Here is a 16566-nt window from a genome sequence, read left to right on the forward strand (position 1 = left end):
TTTTTCAAGTAAGCCACATTTGTCTGCCTTAGGTGATCTAACAGATGCAGTTTACGGAACTGCATTAGCTGTTCATGGTGCTGAGTTATGAGTTTGTCAACTTTGCGCTTCAATTTTATTTAACTCATCAATTTCTGGCAATTTTTGTAAAGAGTATGAGGTCCCAAATCAGAACTCTACTTCTTACAGTTGCCAAAACTTGCACTCTCATATGCAAATAATTTCCTTCAATTCAGTCCAGCACTTGTCTCACGAGAGCATTTCTTTGGTTTACCTGTATTTCAATAGGGAGATTGGAATTAACCCTGATATAAAGCTTCCTTTTAAGCTTGGTTTCTAGTTGCTTTTGTTTATTTCACAGGTAGTGTTCAAAGAATGTTTGTAGCTGTCTTGAGGTGCTGTTGAGAACAAATGGTATAGTGTTGTGCAACATGTCTATTACGCACTGTTCTGTCCATTTACCACAATAACGCCCATGCAGTGCTGCTGTACGCTCCCTAGAAGGACTTGTCTGATTATTTGAATTTGGAGGAAAGTGTGAGTTTATTATAAGTACAGATTTCAAGGAACCTAGAATGACTGAAGAAAGAGTTCTTAGTAGTAGGCTTTAATTAAACCCTAGCATACAGCTGCAAAATCATGACAGGAAAGTGGCTTTTTCTTTCTTCAGTCTGCATCATCTGTGGTCTAGCAGACATATAGATGTCAATTACCAATTGCATGGCCGACAGAAGTTTATAATGTTGATGTACGTGGTCAAAGACTGAAATTGGCAGTTCTATACGTCAGTGTGAATCGAAGTTCAGGCCCACTTTCTAGTGCATGCAGACTATAAAACCATGAGCAAGGAATTTGCGCATATGTTGTCTTTAACACATGTGTACATTCAGTTGTGGATTACTTGACTAAGATTACTAGTTATAATCACATTGGTAGCACAGAATTGCTTTGCAACCTTTTATGATCCAGATGTGACTTGCCTTGGCCCTAATAACCAATCAAAAAGAAGCAGCATTTGCTCTTCTTATAACTGTTGCATGACAGGGCCTTAAAGGATTTCTCTGTTGCTTTGCTGTTTTGATGTGCACTGGACTCAGCTGAATGAGGCCACCATCAAATGGAGAAATGGTTGAGGGCTGAGTTAGGGGCTTTCTGACTGTCAGTTGCTTGCTTGGTCAAAACAGCTGTGAAAGATGACGATGCAGCCGAAGACCAAGAAGATGATGGTCCATTTGGTGCAGATTTGGGAAGAGGAAAGCCAGTGCCAGATGCTGCTGATTTCGATGACCAGGTGATGAAGCTTGTGGCTTCCACTGGCATGGCAAAACGCTGGTGTACACTTCCTTGCTTCCTGCTTTTTTCAGCGCATGGTCTACGGGCCCATCTTATTGGCTGTCCTCCTGAGCTAACCATTATGTTGTTTCTCTCATGCCACTGATCCCTTGAGCCCCTTCCATCTGTGCTTGCAAGAGATGACATACTCCTTTCTTCATTTGAGTCTAATCTGACTGTCTTGCCTTGTTTTAGTACCTTCAGCAGCTGTTTGTTACTGTTGAATACTGCTCTCTTGTGTTACTTGCTTTTGGACCTGTCCAGTTTGTTCTGGCCTCCAATGACATAGTATTTGCAGACTCACGCTGTATATCTCCCGATTTTTGCTTTTGTTGGTAACATGGTGGTTGAATCCTTTGGCATGTGTGCTTTTCGAAGCTCTTAAACCCCTTTCCTACGTCCCAGCAATGCAGCAGTACTGCATGGCACTTTGCATGATGAAGGCTGTTATGTAGGTGTGTATGTATGAACATTCTATATTTCAAATACAAATTGAATAGTCTTTGCTGTTCAATTTGCATTTGATTAGGTAATTCACTATTCAATGTTGTAGAATATTAATTTCTGTTTGAACGTCAGTGCAACTGGAAGGCTGTTTTGAATAATTCTGCTGCAGGATAGACGCAGCTTCTGCACAGAGGCACCAGTTCCCTAGTGAATGCACACAGCAGACAAGTTCTGCCTGATAATTTCAAATCATTAAATAAGGATGGCTTGCTCTTTGCAACCTATATTCAAATTGGTCGTCTTTGCTTAGGCAAACCATATTTGCATCTCTTTAGAACAATGTGTTGTGCTGTACAGTAACACATTTCTCTCGTTAAGTGAACACAACACTGTATGTAAATCTATTGATGTGCTGTTTCCTTGCTGTCATTGTCATCGTGCAGCAGATAACGAAAAGTAGTAGTTTCTCATTTACGAGCTCCTCAGTTGACTGGATGTCCAGCTGCAAATGGCACTACATGCATGTATCAAATAATGTAAATAAGCCTTGTGTTTACAGCAAAGCTGCATATGTCTACCCTTCCATACATTCTTCAATGTCCGTGCCTCAAAACTCCTGCATCCTCTTGAGGAGGCAACGTAAACCAGTAAGCCGTGTGCTGACACCTGGCATAGCAAGAGGAAGGCCAAGAAATCGCCCGATACATAGTTTCATGCAATAATAACCAGAGGGAACTCTGGCGATAGTGTCTGTGGGAGCTGCATTCGGGACAGTTGAGCCAGCAGGGGACTTGTGGGAAGTACATGGATTTGCCTAAACTTGATCCTTCTGTCTTTAAACGTCTCTTCGACTTTGTAAATTTGTCATTTTCAACAAAGTAATGTGTAATAAATAATTATGTAAACATTATTAAAATCATACACCGACAGGGTTTGAACACAGGACCTCTAGCACAGAAGCCTGACATTGAAACCATTATGCCACGGACGCATGCATCAACAAATGGCATGGAACACCTTTATGAGTTTCTTGCGGGCAAGCCAGCATCTTGAGATGCTTGGTGCGTTTCAATTTGGACACCTTGACAGGTTGAGCTGCTATTAATAGCGATTGTGCATGTTCGCAGAGTATTCTGGAAGGGAAAAGCCCCAAAATAAGTAAACTTTTACACTGAGTGGTGTGTTTTGTCTTTTTCACAGCTCCGCTGGTAGCCCACATTCACAGAGTGGAATGGCTGCATAATTTTAACCAAAAGGACTCCACAAACTTTATATTTGACTTTGGTTTGAATTTAGGAAATATTCAATATTCACTTCAACATTAAAAGATAATTTCTCTTGAATATTCGTTTTCGATATGATTTGGAAATATCAATATTCTAACAGCCCTACTGTTAAACCGATTTGTCTGCTTAAACTGTTGCTGAAGACACACTGGAATATCTTTCCTATTCATGTTCTATATACAACACCTAAAATTGCCCCAAACTCTTTTTTCGGCACTTAGTATTGTTGCTCACTGCCGTTAGGACCTCTTTAACTTTTCTGTTGCTTCCTTGTAAATATTATGTATTATATATGCTTCCGTTCAGCACTAATGTTCTAATTTGGCTTGTGTTTGAACATCAGATGCTATAAAGTATTGCTATCTTAGCCATGCATAGACACAGCTGGTAAGTTGCAGTTTTTTTGGGCAGTTGCATGAAGGCACTACTGCATGGAACACTTTCAACACATTTGCTTTTTTCTACCCTAAAGGACCCCAGTGTGATGTGCTTTCTCCTTTATTGAACTAAATAATCTTTTCAGGTTATGACAAAAGTCACGTAAGGATTTGTTACTGTCATTACAATATTAGTGCTTCAAACTCATTCAGGGATAAGCAAAGCACATTCAACAATCTAGAGTATTTAAAGAGAGAATGATAATGCAATTTTGTATGTGAAGCGGGCAAATTCACTATGTTGAGCAGCATAGTGGTCAGCAACTGTTGTTTGTGCTTAGCATTAGCGATAGAAGTCTTCTTGCTTGCCATTGCTGTTGGCTGTCGCACTCTTATTGAAGATTATTCATGCCAGGGGTAGAAGTAATCTAATCCTTACTTGCTGGGCAGAGTAGTACTATGTTTGCATAACATACAACCAACTATGATGCTAATCTAATATTATCTGTTGGACAAATTGGTCCATCATGAACACTGCAAGCATTGCAGACACGTGGCTTTCAGGTGGGCATGAAATGATTAAACTAATGCTAAAGTCATCAATGTTCTTTTTTAGTTACAGAATTCAAGTATGTGAGTGTATTGTAAAAGAAGGGGGCCCATGCCTAAGGACCAAGAACATTTCTTGACTTGATGAGGTCTATCTCTTGATCCCTGTTTGTTCTTGCCTCACACGTAGCTCATCTAAAGCTCCACCTGTTATAATTCACTGTACAGTATGAAAAGGGCATGGCGAATACACAGGTGACAACACACTATTCTGGACTTACAACAGAATGATTTCGCATGCTTTGCCAAATAAAATTATTTGCAAGTTCAGCACTGTGTGTTGCTCCCCCTATCTGTCATTGTACAATGTAATAGTACACCATATGTACAAGTCCCAAGTTTCTTTGCCATTTGTTCTATTAACGTGACAGCGTGAACGGCTCCATGTCGCAGAAAATCTGGTGTCGGCATTGGCATCCTGTGAGAAAAAATTGCCATATATATTTAGGTATATGTATCTGCCCCGTCTTGCTATATGACATGCGCTATATGTGGGTTATATTGCCACACCATTTTATCACTAAAGTTGCTCATACCTTGTCTTACATTCTTAAGTTATTCCTCGCAATATTGAGAATGACAGCCTTGAAACAAATCTCATGAAACAAAATGACAGCGCATGCCTTTTATGTAAAATATTCTCAGACTTGAATATTAAAGCTGCGAAGCAGTAACAGAAACCTGAAATTGACGTAATCTTTTTTGCACGGCTGTGCACTACCTCTGGGATTGGCCCATGCAAGAGGCCGTATTTCTACCAAAAAGCTCACCTTTGTGCATAGCGTTCGCCGCCAGCATTTCCCAGTAAACATTATGGTTACATAAGCTGCAGTTGCCGGGAAGCGTGAAAAGCAGTCAGGGATCTTTGAATGCCATCGCATTCTACTCTTGAAGGAAAAGCTGAAGTGTCCTCAAAATTTTTCCTCTTTTGGCAGTTCTTTCCTTGGTTAGGTTTCACCACATCATAGTCCATTTTCAGTGTGCATCACACTTGCTCAGAAGAATTGGTTGTGGGAGGAGACAAAAGGAGGGGGAAAAACATGAAAAGAGCTGGCATGGCCAGTGATATAAGGAAAGTATGGGGCAAAGCAGGTTACAGAATGAAAAACCAGACAACCGTAAGCAACGCATTAAGGAAAAGGAAAAATGTTAAACCAACCACGTGCTTCTCTGATTTTGCATTTTTTTAAATTTTTTTCCTTTGTCCGAATTTTTTCTTTGTTATTGGCTTTGCACTGTGTTTCCTTCAATCAGTGGTCATGTATTGTTTTTATTTTTCAATTCTGATCAAGGGTGATACATTTGTCTGCATATGCTTGGATTGTGGAAAAAAAACATACAAACAAAAATAAAAAAAAAGTACCCTGTTGGTTGGAAGTAGAGGGCCAGTTGTGTCTTAACAGTATCTGTCCTAAGCCCCTATGTTTTCACTGCTTGTTGCCACTCTTGATTATCTAGTTGCCTAATGGATGCCACAGAAAGGTTTAAAAATATGTTTTGAGTTGTCCAGCACCATATATTGCAGCACTTAGCTTTAGGACAAAGCCTACCTTGATAATTTATTGCTTTTTCATTGCAAGTGCTTTGCTGTAAGAGTTAAGAGGAAGCTTTAGCTCGGGCCCAACTTCGACGCAGCCTATGTGCATAGAGTTCGCCGCCAGTGTTTCCCAGTAAACATTACAGGTTACATTACATGTAAAACGCAAAAACGTTTTTCCGAGATAACCCTTAGACCGATTTTAATGAAGTGTGCTGCATTTGAGAGAGAAAGTTAAATTCTAGTGACTCTTTAAAGTGGGTCTGATTTAGGGTATGAATTTTGTTAAAAAGATTTTTAAAAATTCGAAAGTTTGAAAAAAGAAAAGAAGCGCAATGTTTACAAATTAATGGCTCTGCATCAAGAACAGGTATCGCGGTTCTGTGAATGGCATCCATTACATCATTCAAAGAGGACAAATTCTATGTCAACTTATACCTCTCATGAATTTGTTACATTGGGAACAAATGTTCTGCAGAAGCTGTATTTCCATATTACTAAATTTTTTGACATTCATGGGTAACATATCAATTTTGTACACCTTAAATGTACTATTAAATGCAATTCACAGAATTGTGGTATCGTTTTTCATTTCTGAGTTACAGAGTCGTAAGGGAAGGGAAGCGTAGCAGGGGGCGGCAGAAAGTTAGGTGGGCGGATGACATTAAGACGTTTGCAGGGACAACATGGCTACAATTAGTACATGACCAGGGTAGTTGGAGAAGTATGGGAGAGGCCTTTGCCCTGCAGTGGGCGTAACTACGATGATGATGATGATGATGATGAAACTTGATAGTTTCGTTTTCTAAAAAAAATTTATTTTTGCGAATTTTCAGTAAAGAATTGACGACCTAAATTGAAAATATGAAACCCGCAGTCACTAGATTTTAAGTTTTTCTTTTAAATGCAACAAACCTGGCCAAATGGACAAACCTGGCGTTGGTTACCGAGAAAAACGAATTCTCCTTTTACATGCATTTAGATAAAAGCACCCGAGCTAAAGCTTCCTCTTAAGCGTGGTAATGTGCCTTAAAACACAAGCACTACATTGACCTTATGGACAAGCTGCATGTTAGATAATTAATTGTACTAACACCCTGCTTTGCTCATCACTACCTTGAATAATAATCTTTGCCAAATAACTTATAAAAGTTGTTCACATCTATTGAAGATTCAGTTTGTTGAATTTTCTTTTTTTTTTCTTTTTTTGTGTGCATGACAGTGCCGCTGCACTTTTGTGACATCCCACACTGTAGCTTGTCTGTGGCAGAGCAACAGCATCAACTGTGCAATTTTGCAGGGCGCTGAGGCTGACCCACTGCAACAGCAGCAGCCCAACAACATCCTCGAAGATGGCATCGCAGCAAACCCCAAGTAGTGGCACCGTGCACTGCTTTGCTCCTTTCTTTTTTTTCTTCTTGGTCTTCAGTGGGCTAAGCACACATGTGGAGACGCATAATGATTTGACTGTACAGTTCATCTGTGGAACGAGCCAAACCAGACTAAGCAGTGTTACAGGCTTGACCTTGTGGGAGTGAACAGGGAATTGTGCTTTGAGTGCTCTTGTGAGTGACTATTAGAGGTGGGTTTCCCAAGTGTGCAGTGTTTGTGAAAGAAGAAAGACGAGGATTTCCAGAAGCCACATTGTCTTCAGGAAGTCACTGCACATACTGAAATGCACACTGGAACGGACATTTAGGTGCCACCCAGTTGTAATCATCGACAAGGCATTTGTTTTTCAAGCCAGTTTTATCAGATCCACCAACACGCTTCCATGCTAAAATGTGGTGGATTGCTGAATGCATTTCATAGGTACGGTTCCTTGCTTCTACAGTTTAGTTAGCTGTTTTCTTTTTCTTTTAAGTGTTGACTGAGATTTCTGTGGGCACAGGGACAGGGGCTCCTTGAGAGCAGTTGTATGCAATAACTGTGTGCTTGTTTGTTTTTTATTGTGCTTGTTCTTATCTTGTTCTCTTGTTCCTACATCTGAAATGGCCATTAAAGGCCCCTTTTTGGTCACATGGAAAGTGTGTCACTTTTATTCAATCTCTTGCCTACAGCAGCTCTTTATGGCTGCAATTGGTCAACTTGTTTGATCTCTAAACAGCATCGTGGTGTGGGCATTTTTTACAGCAGATGCCTGTTTATGAAGCCAGGCTCAACCAGTACTACACGTCCTTGGTAGGAACACCTGGCCAGTGCAGTAACCCTTCCAGTAATCATGGTAACTTTGCCATGAAATTATTGCAAATTTTAATTGAGGGACTTGGAGAAACAAGTTTGATAGCCTTCAAGATTACATGGAAAACTGCCCCGATGCTTTACAATTGTATAGGCCACAGTTACTGGGTGTATCACTTAATTGAGCCATGATCATATACAGCCAACAGACAATGAAGCCAAGGAAAGCATCGGGGAAATTAGCCGTGTTTGCAATGAAAATGTAGAAAATAATAAAGAAAAGGGAAATGAAAGTGGACAAGAAGGTATCTTGTTGCCGGTGGGAGCCAAACCCACAGCAACAAACCCCGCATGACATGTGCATTGCACTACCAGTTGTGCTATGGCGACGGCTATCAGTTCGTCCACTAACTTGGATATTTATGTCTACTAGATGTAGCCCTGGGAATGCGAGCCAGTGCCACTCAAAGCCATGGGAGGGGTATGTGGAACATCCTTTTATGCCCAATGGCGTCACGTAGCATGTGAACTTACGAGAGCAGGCACACGGCTAAAAAGCCCTTATATGCTACCTAATGACATCAAGGCTGCCAGATTCGAGACCCTTAATGCAATGAATGAATAAGTAACTCAACCATATTCATTAACCAATGAATAACTGAACCATGAATTTTCGTTAGATGTGTGTGTCCAATAGCATTTTGCTTGTTGTACTGAACTATCTAATAATTTTTTATTCTTTATTTTTCTTGTGTGTGTGGCACACTTAGCAAGTTAGTTCAAATTATTTATGCTAATCTTTATTAATAATCTTAGAGCACACCTATCACATAAAAAAAAGTTGTAAGGTGTGCTCAAAAGCATGTCAGGTAATGCAATTGTTCCCATGAAATTTTTTGCTTCCCCGTGACATTGAAGAAAGCTAGCAAAATCAATGTCCACATTCTAAAATATGGGACCCACAGGAAGCTTTATAAGTGGTATGTATGGGGAGCTGTGCACTGTGATAGCAGTACTGCTAATAGTATTTTCAGTGAAAAACACCCGCGTGTTGGCTGGAAAAAAAAATTAAAATTGCAAGAGAGTTTCAGTGCTTTCAGTGCTGACTTCATGCTTATCGCTTGTGACCGTGGTAGCTTTCCATCTTCACAACAAAGCTGCTGCATAGCTTTATCGCTAATGTGTTGAATTTTGTAGGTTGTGTCTTTGCAGCCTTCAGGCAGGCTTTGTTTTTTTAAAACATGCTAGAGAGTGCAGCATTGCAGCAGTGTAATTGTACAGGGATGGAACTTTTAAGGCCTGGAGTGCTTTCTTTGAAGCCTGGGGAAGAAAGTATGTAAAAAGTAACGTTATGAAAACATCTTCATCTAATGTTTATGGGTGCACACAACAGATCTAAATAGCCTGCTGTCTAAAACATTATTGTTTAAATTCAAAATTTATACAGAATAATCAGCCGATGAGCATTTAAGACAAGTGCTCTAGACACGTCTACGATGCATTAGATAAGTTAGGTTTTATTTAGGTGAAACACTGTATACGCATTAAGGTGGCAATCATTTGACTCTCTGCAACACTCAGCTGTGGGACAGCAGTAGACTATTTCACGTGCAGTATACATGGGAAATGCACAGGTAATCGAGAAGCTTTCCTTATGTAAATGTGCTATAAAAAAAGGCACAAAGGAAAAGCACTCTCTGCATGGCTGCATAAAGGCAAAGCAAACAAGTGCCTGAGCATCTGTGTTCCAACTTTGTCTAGCATGAATTGTGGTTGTTAATCAATCTTGCAGCACAAGTCAATGATAGATACCATAAGGGAGCATGCAGCACATTAAGTGTGTATATATTCACTTGCTATGCTGATGTTTCCTCAAAGCATAGCAAGAGAAAAATAGTGATCTAGCTTCTTAAATGGATAGTGAATGAAACACCTCGCAGGATCATGTTTGTTTCTTTCTGTTAAGGCAAGTGATACTTTAGATTTTACATACATATATTGTACATTTTACTCATACATAGCAGTTGATAGACTGCATAAAGTTCTTTGATCAGGCAGCACTACCTGAAAAAATTAAGTGAGAAGGCAATTTTAACTGTGACAGGGAGTGTTGAGCGAGAGCGACCTTGATTAATAAGCACTAATTAATGATTGCCACATTATGATGGGAGAATCCAGGAGTTTCCATATGCTTGGGTTTTGGGGCGTATTGAAGGGCGCCTCACCAGTCCACATAGCAAATTTTGGTTACATGCCAGAGGAGGAGGAGGAAAAACTTTATTTGCTCTTATTGGTTATAAATTAGCGGTGGCAGATGTGATCGGCTGTCTTCACGGTCTTCTTCCCCATCTGCGCAGGGTTGACGCCCCTATTCTAGGGCACCACTGAGGGTGGCTACTTGGTGAGCGTGCCTTACTAGTCCATGCTGGACTTTCAGGTCCCACTGCTCCGCACTCGGGTCTTTCATTTCAAGGAATTGTTGATTGTGAACGCATCCCCATGTAATGTGATATAAGGTGGGCTTGGCGCCGCACCAGGGGCAAATGTCTCTATACTGGGTGGGAAACATCTTGCTTAGTGTGTTTAGATTTGGGTATGTTCCTGTTTGCAGCATCCTCCAAGAGGTTGCTTCATGCTGATTTAGGCTGTTGTGGGGTGGAGGGTATTTGATTCGGACCCCCTTATAGTAATTCAGAATGTCAGAGTAGCTTGGATTGACTGGTATGGGTTCCTCAGGGTCGGTGCTTGTGGCCGCTCGGTTTGTGTGCTCTCGAGCTGCCTTGTCTGCCCTTAGGTTCCCGTCTATTCCAGCGTGTCCCGGTACCCAGAAAATTGTATGCCTGACTTTGTTGTTAGCCCTGCAGGAGCAGAGGATGTGAAGCGCTCTGCATCCTATTCTGCCATTCATGTAATTCCGACACGTAACTTGCGAGTCGGTGAGCATTGTTAAGGACCTTTCGGATCGGTAGCCCTCCACTGCCGCTAGAGCTATGGCTATTTTCTCAGCTTCCGTTACCAAGCAGTCCTTCATTGATGTGCTGCTGATCTCTTTGTAGTCCAGGCTTATTACTATTGCAGCTGTCTTTACTATGTTTGTTCCTCTTTGCTTGGCGTATACTGCAGCATCTGTGTATACTGTTGTGTTTTTTGTGGCCAGGTACTTTTTGACGTATTTCGCCCTTGTGTCCCTTCGCGCCGTGTGGAGGTTTGGGTTCATGTATTTGGGTAGGGGGCTAACAGTGTATGTTTTTCGATATTCATCAAAAATACCCTCTGTTCTTTGGGTTTCTTTGATTGATTCCGCGAAGCCTAGCCCTATTAGCAGTTCCCTTCCTGTTTTGGTCTGCTGGAGTCTCATGAGCTGTGCGATACTTTGGGCTTCCTTTAGTTTTTCAAAGGTGTTGCTTAAACTAAGTGCCATTAGTTTCTCTGTCGATGTATTGTTCGGCAGATGAAGTGCTGTTTTGTATGCTTTGCGTAAAATGGTGTCTGCTTCTTGTATTTCCTGTTTGGTGCAGTTGAAGTATGGGAGTGAATATGTGACCCTGCTGACCACCCGGTTCCCAACCAGCTTAAGTGTGTCTCCTTCTTTCATCCCATATCTCTTTTGTGACACCTGCGTGATCATCTGTGCTATTGGGTTGTTGACTGCTTTGTTACATGCCCTCTAGGGAGTGTTCTGCCATAAAAAAATTTTCAAATTGTTTCATTAATAGTCGAGATAGAAATATTTCACTGCCGCAAACCCATGACTTCAAGAGGTGAGGGTACAGTGGCTAGAATAGAGAAGTGTGATGAACGCGCCGGCTCGAGCGTGGCGCTTTGGAAGGAAACTTCCAGGGGGCGCTGGTACAGGCAGGTACAGTAATAGAGCAGCAACTCCCAGGTTTATTTTATGCGGATGACATTGTGTTGCTCGCTAACAAGCAAAGTGATTTGCAACGTCTGGCTAATATCTGTGGACAGGAAGGCAACAATTTAGGTTTGAAATTTAGTGTTAGAAAATCAGGTGTTATGGTATTCAATGAAAACAGTGAACAGACAGTGGAGATACAGGGCCAAGAAATACCTTGGGTAACAGAATATAAATACCTTGGTATATGGATAAACGAAGGCAATGGATATATGGAAACACAGGAAAAAACCATAACAGTCAAGGGGAAGAGAAATGCAGCCATAATGAAGCACAGAGCGCTATGGGGATACAATAGGTACGAGGTCCTCCGAGGTATGTGGAAGGGGGTAATGGTTCCAGGACTTACTTTTAGAAATGCGGTTGTTTGCTTTAAATCAATGGTACAATCAGGGCTCGACGGGAACCAAAGGTCAGTGGGTCGCCTCGCATTGGGCGCTCACGGGAAGACTACAAATGAAGCTGTGCAGGGGGATATGGGCTGGACTAGTTTTGAAGTGAGGGAAGCTCGCAGTAAAAGTATGAAGAACGGCTGAGGAATATGGAAGAAAGTAAATGGGCTGGGAGAGTGTTCAGGTATCTGTACAGGCAAAACATTGATTCACAGTGGAGGAAAAGAACTAGGAAGCTTACCAGCAAGTATGCGGCCTGTGGGGTGGGCAGAACAGCAACAAAGAAGGTCAAGCGGAAAGTCAGTGAGGCTGGATGAATCTCATGGGTGGCGGCAGTGGAAAAGAAACCTGCCATGAGTAACTACTTAAGAGGAAAAAACGAAATCAGGAAAGAAACCATTTATGATAACTCAAAGGGAAGCTCATTACTTTTCTAAGCGAGATCGGGATGCATTAGAACATGCACCTATAAAGCGAGATATAAGAAGGAAGAAGAAGCATGTGCTTGCTGCGGTAAAGCTAGGGAAACAACGGAGCATATTTTATTAGAATGTGAAGACGTCTACCCAGCGGTTGATTTAGGCACCAACCACTGGCCTCCCTGAAGCCCTTGGGTTCAGCGGGAGCAGTGGTAAAGCAAACAGGTCCGCAATAGACATGAGTAAGAGGCGATTGGAGGATTGGTGGAAGAAAAGTAGGAAAACGACAAAAGACGGAGACTTACAAAAACACAGTTCGCAATAGGGGATCAGAAAATTTGGACGTGGTAGTTCACATTGTTTTTTTTTTTTCTTTTCTTTTTTCATTGGTTAACCTAGGTAGGATATTAGGCAGCATAGTAGCAAGAGCTTGGTGGCGCAACCCACCGCCCCGTTCCAAAGGGGACGCTCATAACATCCATCCATCCATCCACGTCGGGAGCGACGGCGGCTAGCAGCCGCAGTGCAGGGGCCCTGCGCGGAATGCCATCATCCGCGCACGGTCAGGAATGCAATAACAAATAAGAGAGCTTCACACTACGTATATGCTTGCTCGTTCATGGCTGCAAATTGCTATATAGTAGCATAGCTCCTTACGAATCACAAGACGCCAAGGTAACAATCCGATTGAGCGCACATCGATGGTAGGAGGAGGAGGAGGAACTTTATTGCAGAAACCGTTGCGCGGTTTATTTCTGGGCGGTTCCCTCTGACAGGGCTCCACTGGCGATCGCGGCTCTCCGGGCCTGGTCGAGGGTCGCCAGTTGGCTTCACAGGTCCAGTTTGGAGAGTCTCGCCTCCCAAGACCACGTAGTGAGTGTGTTGACTCGTGGCAAAATTGCGTCGCCCGGACGGTCGGTGCATTCGTGTGTTATGTGCGCGAGTGTCGCTGTGTGGTTGCTACACCAGGGACATGTTCGGGACGTATAACTGCCTGGGCAGAATGCGTGTAGACGAGACAAGTGTGGGTATGTGTTAGTTTGCAGGCGGCGCCAGTCTCTTGCCTGGAGTTTATTGAGAGCTTTGTGTGGGGGAGCGTATTGCGTTCTTCCGAGCTGGATCGAGGCTTCAGCGACTTCGTTCGTAGCTAAGTACTTTTTTATCTTTATTAGCTAGTGTTTTTAAGTGTTTTCTGCTGCATGGAGTAGAGGCGCAAATTTTGAATTCTTTAATTGGTAAGAGTAGCAAACGTACCGGCTTTGTCTAGGTCTGGCGGCTCCCCCGTTAGGCCTAGTTGGTAGGAGGGACCTATTGATAGGCTTAGTTAATTCTTTCAACTAGCTCCTCGGATTCTTACATGGGGTAGGCAGTGATAATTCTTTATTTTAGTTTGGGATAGCGAGAAAACCAGTCAAAAACACAAAGGACAAGATGATGAACAAGAGATGATGGACAAGAGATGAACTTCCTCGTTGGGCCTAGGGACGTAGGCCTAGCGATGAAATCGAAGAACGTGAAGGCCGCGGGGGACGGGGAGCAAGTGCAGTGCCACGAGTGCCTGCGATGGTGCTTCCTCGACGAAACTAAGTTCCAGAATTTAGCAGACGCGGAGGGGTCTAGCTTCACGTGCAGGTCGTGCGAGGGCGTCAGGGAAGCCATCCAAAAACTGGAAGGGAATTGGGCAGCTAAGTTCGACGAGCTTAAGGCAGACCTGAGGGAGGAACAGGAGAAGCGGGTAGCACTGAAGGCGAAAGTTGACAATTTAGTCAAGGTGGAGGCGGCCCAGGCCGCGCAGTTAGTAAGGACCGTGGCCGAGCTTGAGGAAGAAAAAGAAAGGAGCGCCGAACTAGAAAGGCGGCCCGACGCGCTGGAGACGCGGGCAGCGGAGAAGGTCGGGTCAGGACAACAAAGTGCTGGCAAAAACTCAGAAAGTAGGGTAGAACCTACATGCAAAGTGGGAGGCAGGGAGCCAGAGCAAGCCGTCCTCAGCTCGCCGCCGGTGAAACGGCGTAGTTTATAGTGAAGCTGCACAACGCGCCCCGAGTGAGGCGACGCTGCAGCCACAGGGGCGCCAGCGGGCGCAAAGGGAGGGGCAGCGCACACAGGCTGCAGTCGAATGGTTTGCACATAGAAGGGTCCTGGTGATAGGGGACTCCAATGTGGGGAGGGCCGAACAGGGCGTGATGGCGAGAGTGAAGGCGGACGGGCGAGTACAGGTGGAGGTGCAAGCGGGCAAGGGTAAGGCGGAAGCAATGACCAAGGCGCGGGAAGTAGTTGGGGTCAGCATGAAGAGCGACAGCTTGGTCATTATGCATTCTGGGCTCAATGACGTGCTTAAGGGGAGAAGCCAAGACCTTGAGAGGCACATTGAGACTGGGCTGAGTAAGCTTAGAGAGGCCTCCGGGAGGGTGCATGTGACCATATGCGCTATCCCAGAGGTCCAGGGCCAGGCTTACCAGGTAGAAAGGAGGGTGGTTGAGGCCAATCGGGTCATTAGGAGTCTGAGCGGACGACTTGGGTACAGCGTGATGGAGGTCAACAGGGATGTGTACGGAACCGGCTTCCGACCTTTTGTGCAGGATGGCATTCACTACAGTGGTGCCACTGGCAAAAGGATAGGGGGCAGGATGGGTCGCCAGGCAACAGCTTTTTTAGGGGGACCCAGAGCCCTGAAAGAAGCAGCGTAGGCGTGGACGATTCGAGGCAGGAGCCACAAACATGCAAACATTGGTACTGTAGGAGAGGTGACAGCAATAAGCGCAAGAGCCAAATTAAGTCAGACATAGGGTTCATTAACATGCAAGGTGGCAGAAATAGTCTAAAATGGGAGGAAATCGAAGAACAACTAAGACAGGAGAACTTAATGGTTTATGGGTTTGTAGAGACACATCTTAGGGACATGGAACAACTGCCCTGTAACCCTGATTATGCATGGGAATACTGCAACAGAGTGCAGGGTAGCAGAAAGGGTGGGGGAATTGGAGCACTCATTCATAAAAATACAAATTGGCAAAGGGTCAAACAGGAATACAAGGAGCATTTATGGCTAAAAGGAAAAGTAGCAGGGGCGAAAACACTTCTAGGCTTTGTATACCTTTGGACAGGATCAAATGCTAAAGAGGAAAACAAAAAAAATGTTGGACTGTATAGCAGCGGACATCAATGAGCTAGGAAAAGGATGTGAAGCAATTGTACTAACTAGGAGACATGAATGCGCATGTTGAAGATATGGATGGGTACACAGACTCCACAGGTAACATGCTGCTGGATATGTGTGAGAGGCTTAACTTAGTTGTCTGTAACTCTACTGAAAAGTGTGACGGGATCATAACATGGGAGGTAGGGGGCTGACACTCGACAATAGATTATGCGTTAATGTCACATAGGATCTACGATAGATTAGGAGCCATGATTATAGATGAACAGGGCTCCAGAAGTATAGGTAGCGACCACAAACGTATCAAGTTGAGTTTTAAGAGGGAAACTAAAGCACGAACGACGCGCGAGGAAACGCCAGATGTGATTTTTTACTCAGAAGACCAAGTGGAAATAGCGGCCAAACAAATTGAAGAGGAAATATCAGAGGGTACTGAAACTGATTGGGCTTACCCAAAGTTAATGAGACTATTTGAGCGTGAGCTAGGTAAGGCGTGAGTCAGGAAAACAAGGTAAGGGATACGAAAACTCAAGAGCTGGTGGGATGAAGAGGTTAAGAAGGCCATAAAGAAATGTCAGGAAGCCTCCAGGGAACACAGGTATTCCAAAAGTAAGGGAGAACCTGAAGCAGAAGTAGAGAGGAAATTGGTAAACTACATAAAATGCAACAGGGAAGCATCTTATTTGATCAACGAGAAAATCAAGACAAAAGGGTCCCAATGGCTGTCAAAAATAAGCAATAAAAAAAGATAAACAGGCAGCTAGAAAATTCTGGCAACATCTGAACTCCTTGGGTAATAGGACAAGCCTAGAGCAGAGGTATATAGTAACAGCTCAAGGCACTTGGTTAGAAGGAGAGGAGGCAATGCAGCATATAGGAACCATGATGAGGGAAAAATTTACAAAACAGAGAAATG

The 16566-nt window shown here is 43.3% G+C and overlaps 1 protein-coding gene across 9 annotated transcripts in view; it reads left to right on the plus strand.

Annotated features, from left to right (window-relative positions):
• LOC142575174 (uncharacterized) overlaps positions 1-7609 on the plus strand; it is a 97798-nt gene extending 90189 nt beyond the window's left edge. For 6 of the 9 annotated variants that reach the window (XM_075684264.1, XM_075684259.1, XM_075684258.1 and 3 more), the window contains 2 exons: positions 1185-1291; positions 6889-7609. In XM_075684264.1, the coding sequence (XP_075540379.1) occupies positions 1185-1291; positions 6889-6966 (185 nt within the window). In that variant the 3' untranslated portion in view covers positions 6967-7609. Of the gene's footprint in view, positions 1-1184; positions 1292-3588; positions 3606-6888 lie in introns of all 9 variants that reach the window. The other 3 variants (XM_075684262.1, XM_075684265.1, XM_075684267.1) reach the window with 3 other exon arrangements.
• Positions 7610-16566: the final 8957 nt, after the last annotated feature.

This window comes from Dermacentor variabilis, chromosome 3, assembly GCF_050947875.1.
Source record: "Dermacentor variabilis isolate Ectoservices chromosome 3, ASM5094787v1, whole genome shotgun sequence".
NCBI classification, from domain to species: Eukaryota; Metazoa; Arthropoda; class Arachnida; order Ixodida; family Ixodidae; genus Dermacentor; species Dermacentor variabilis.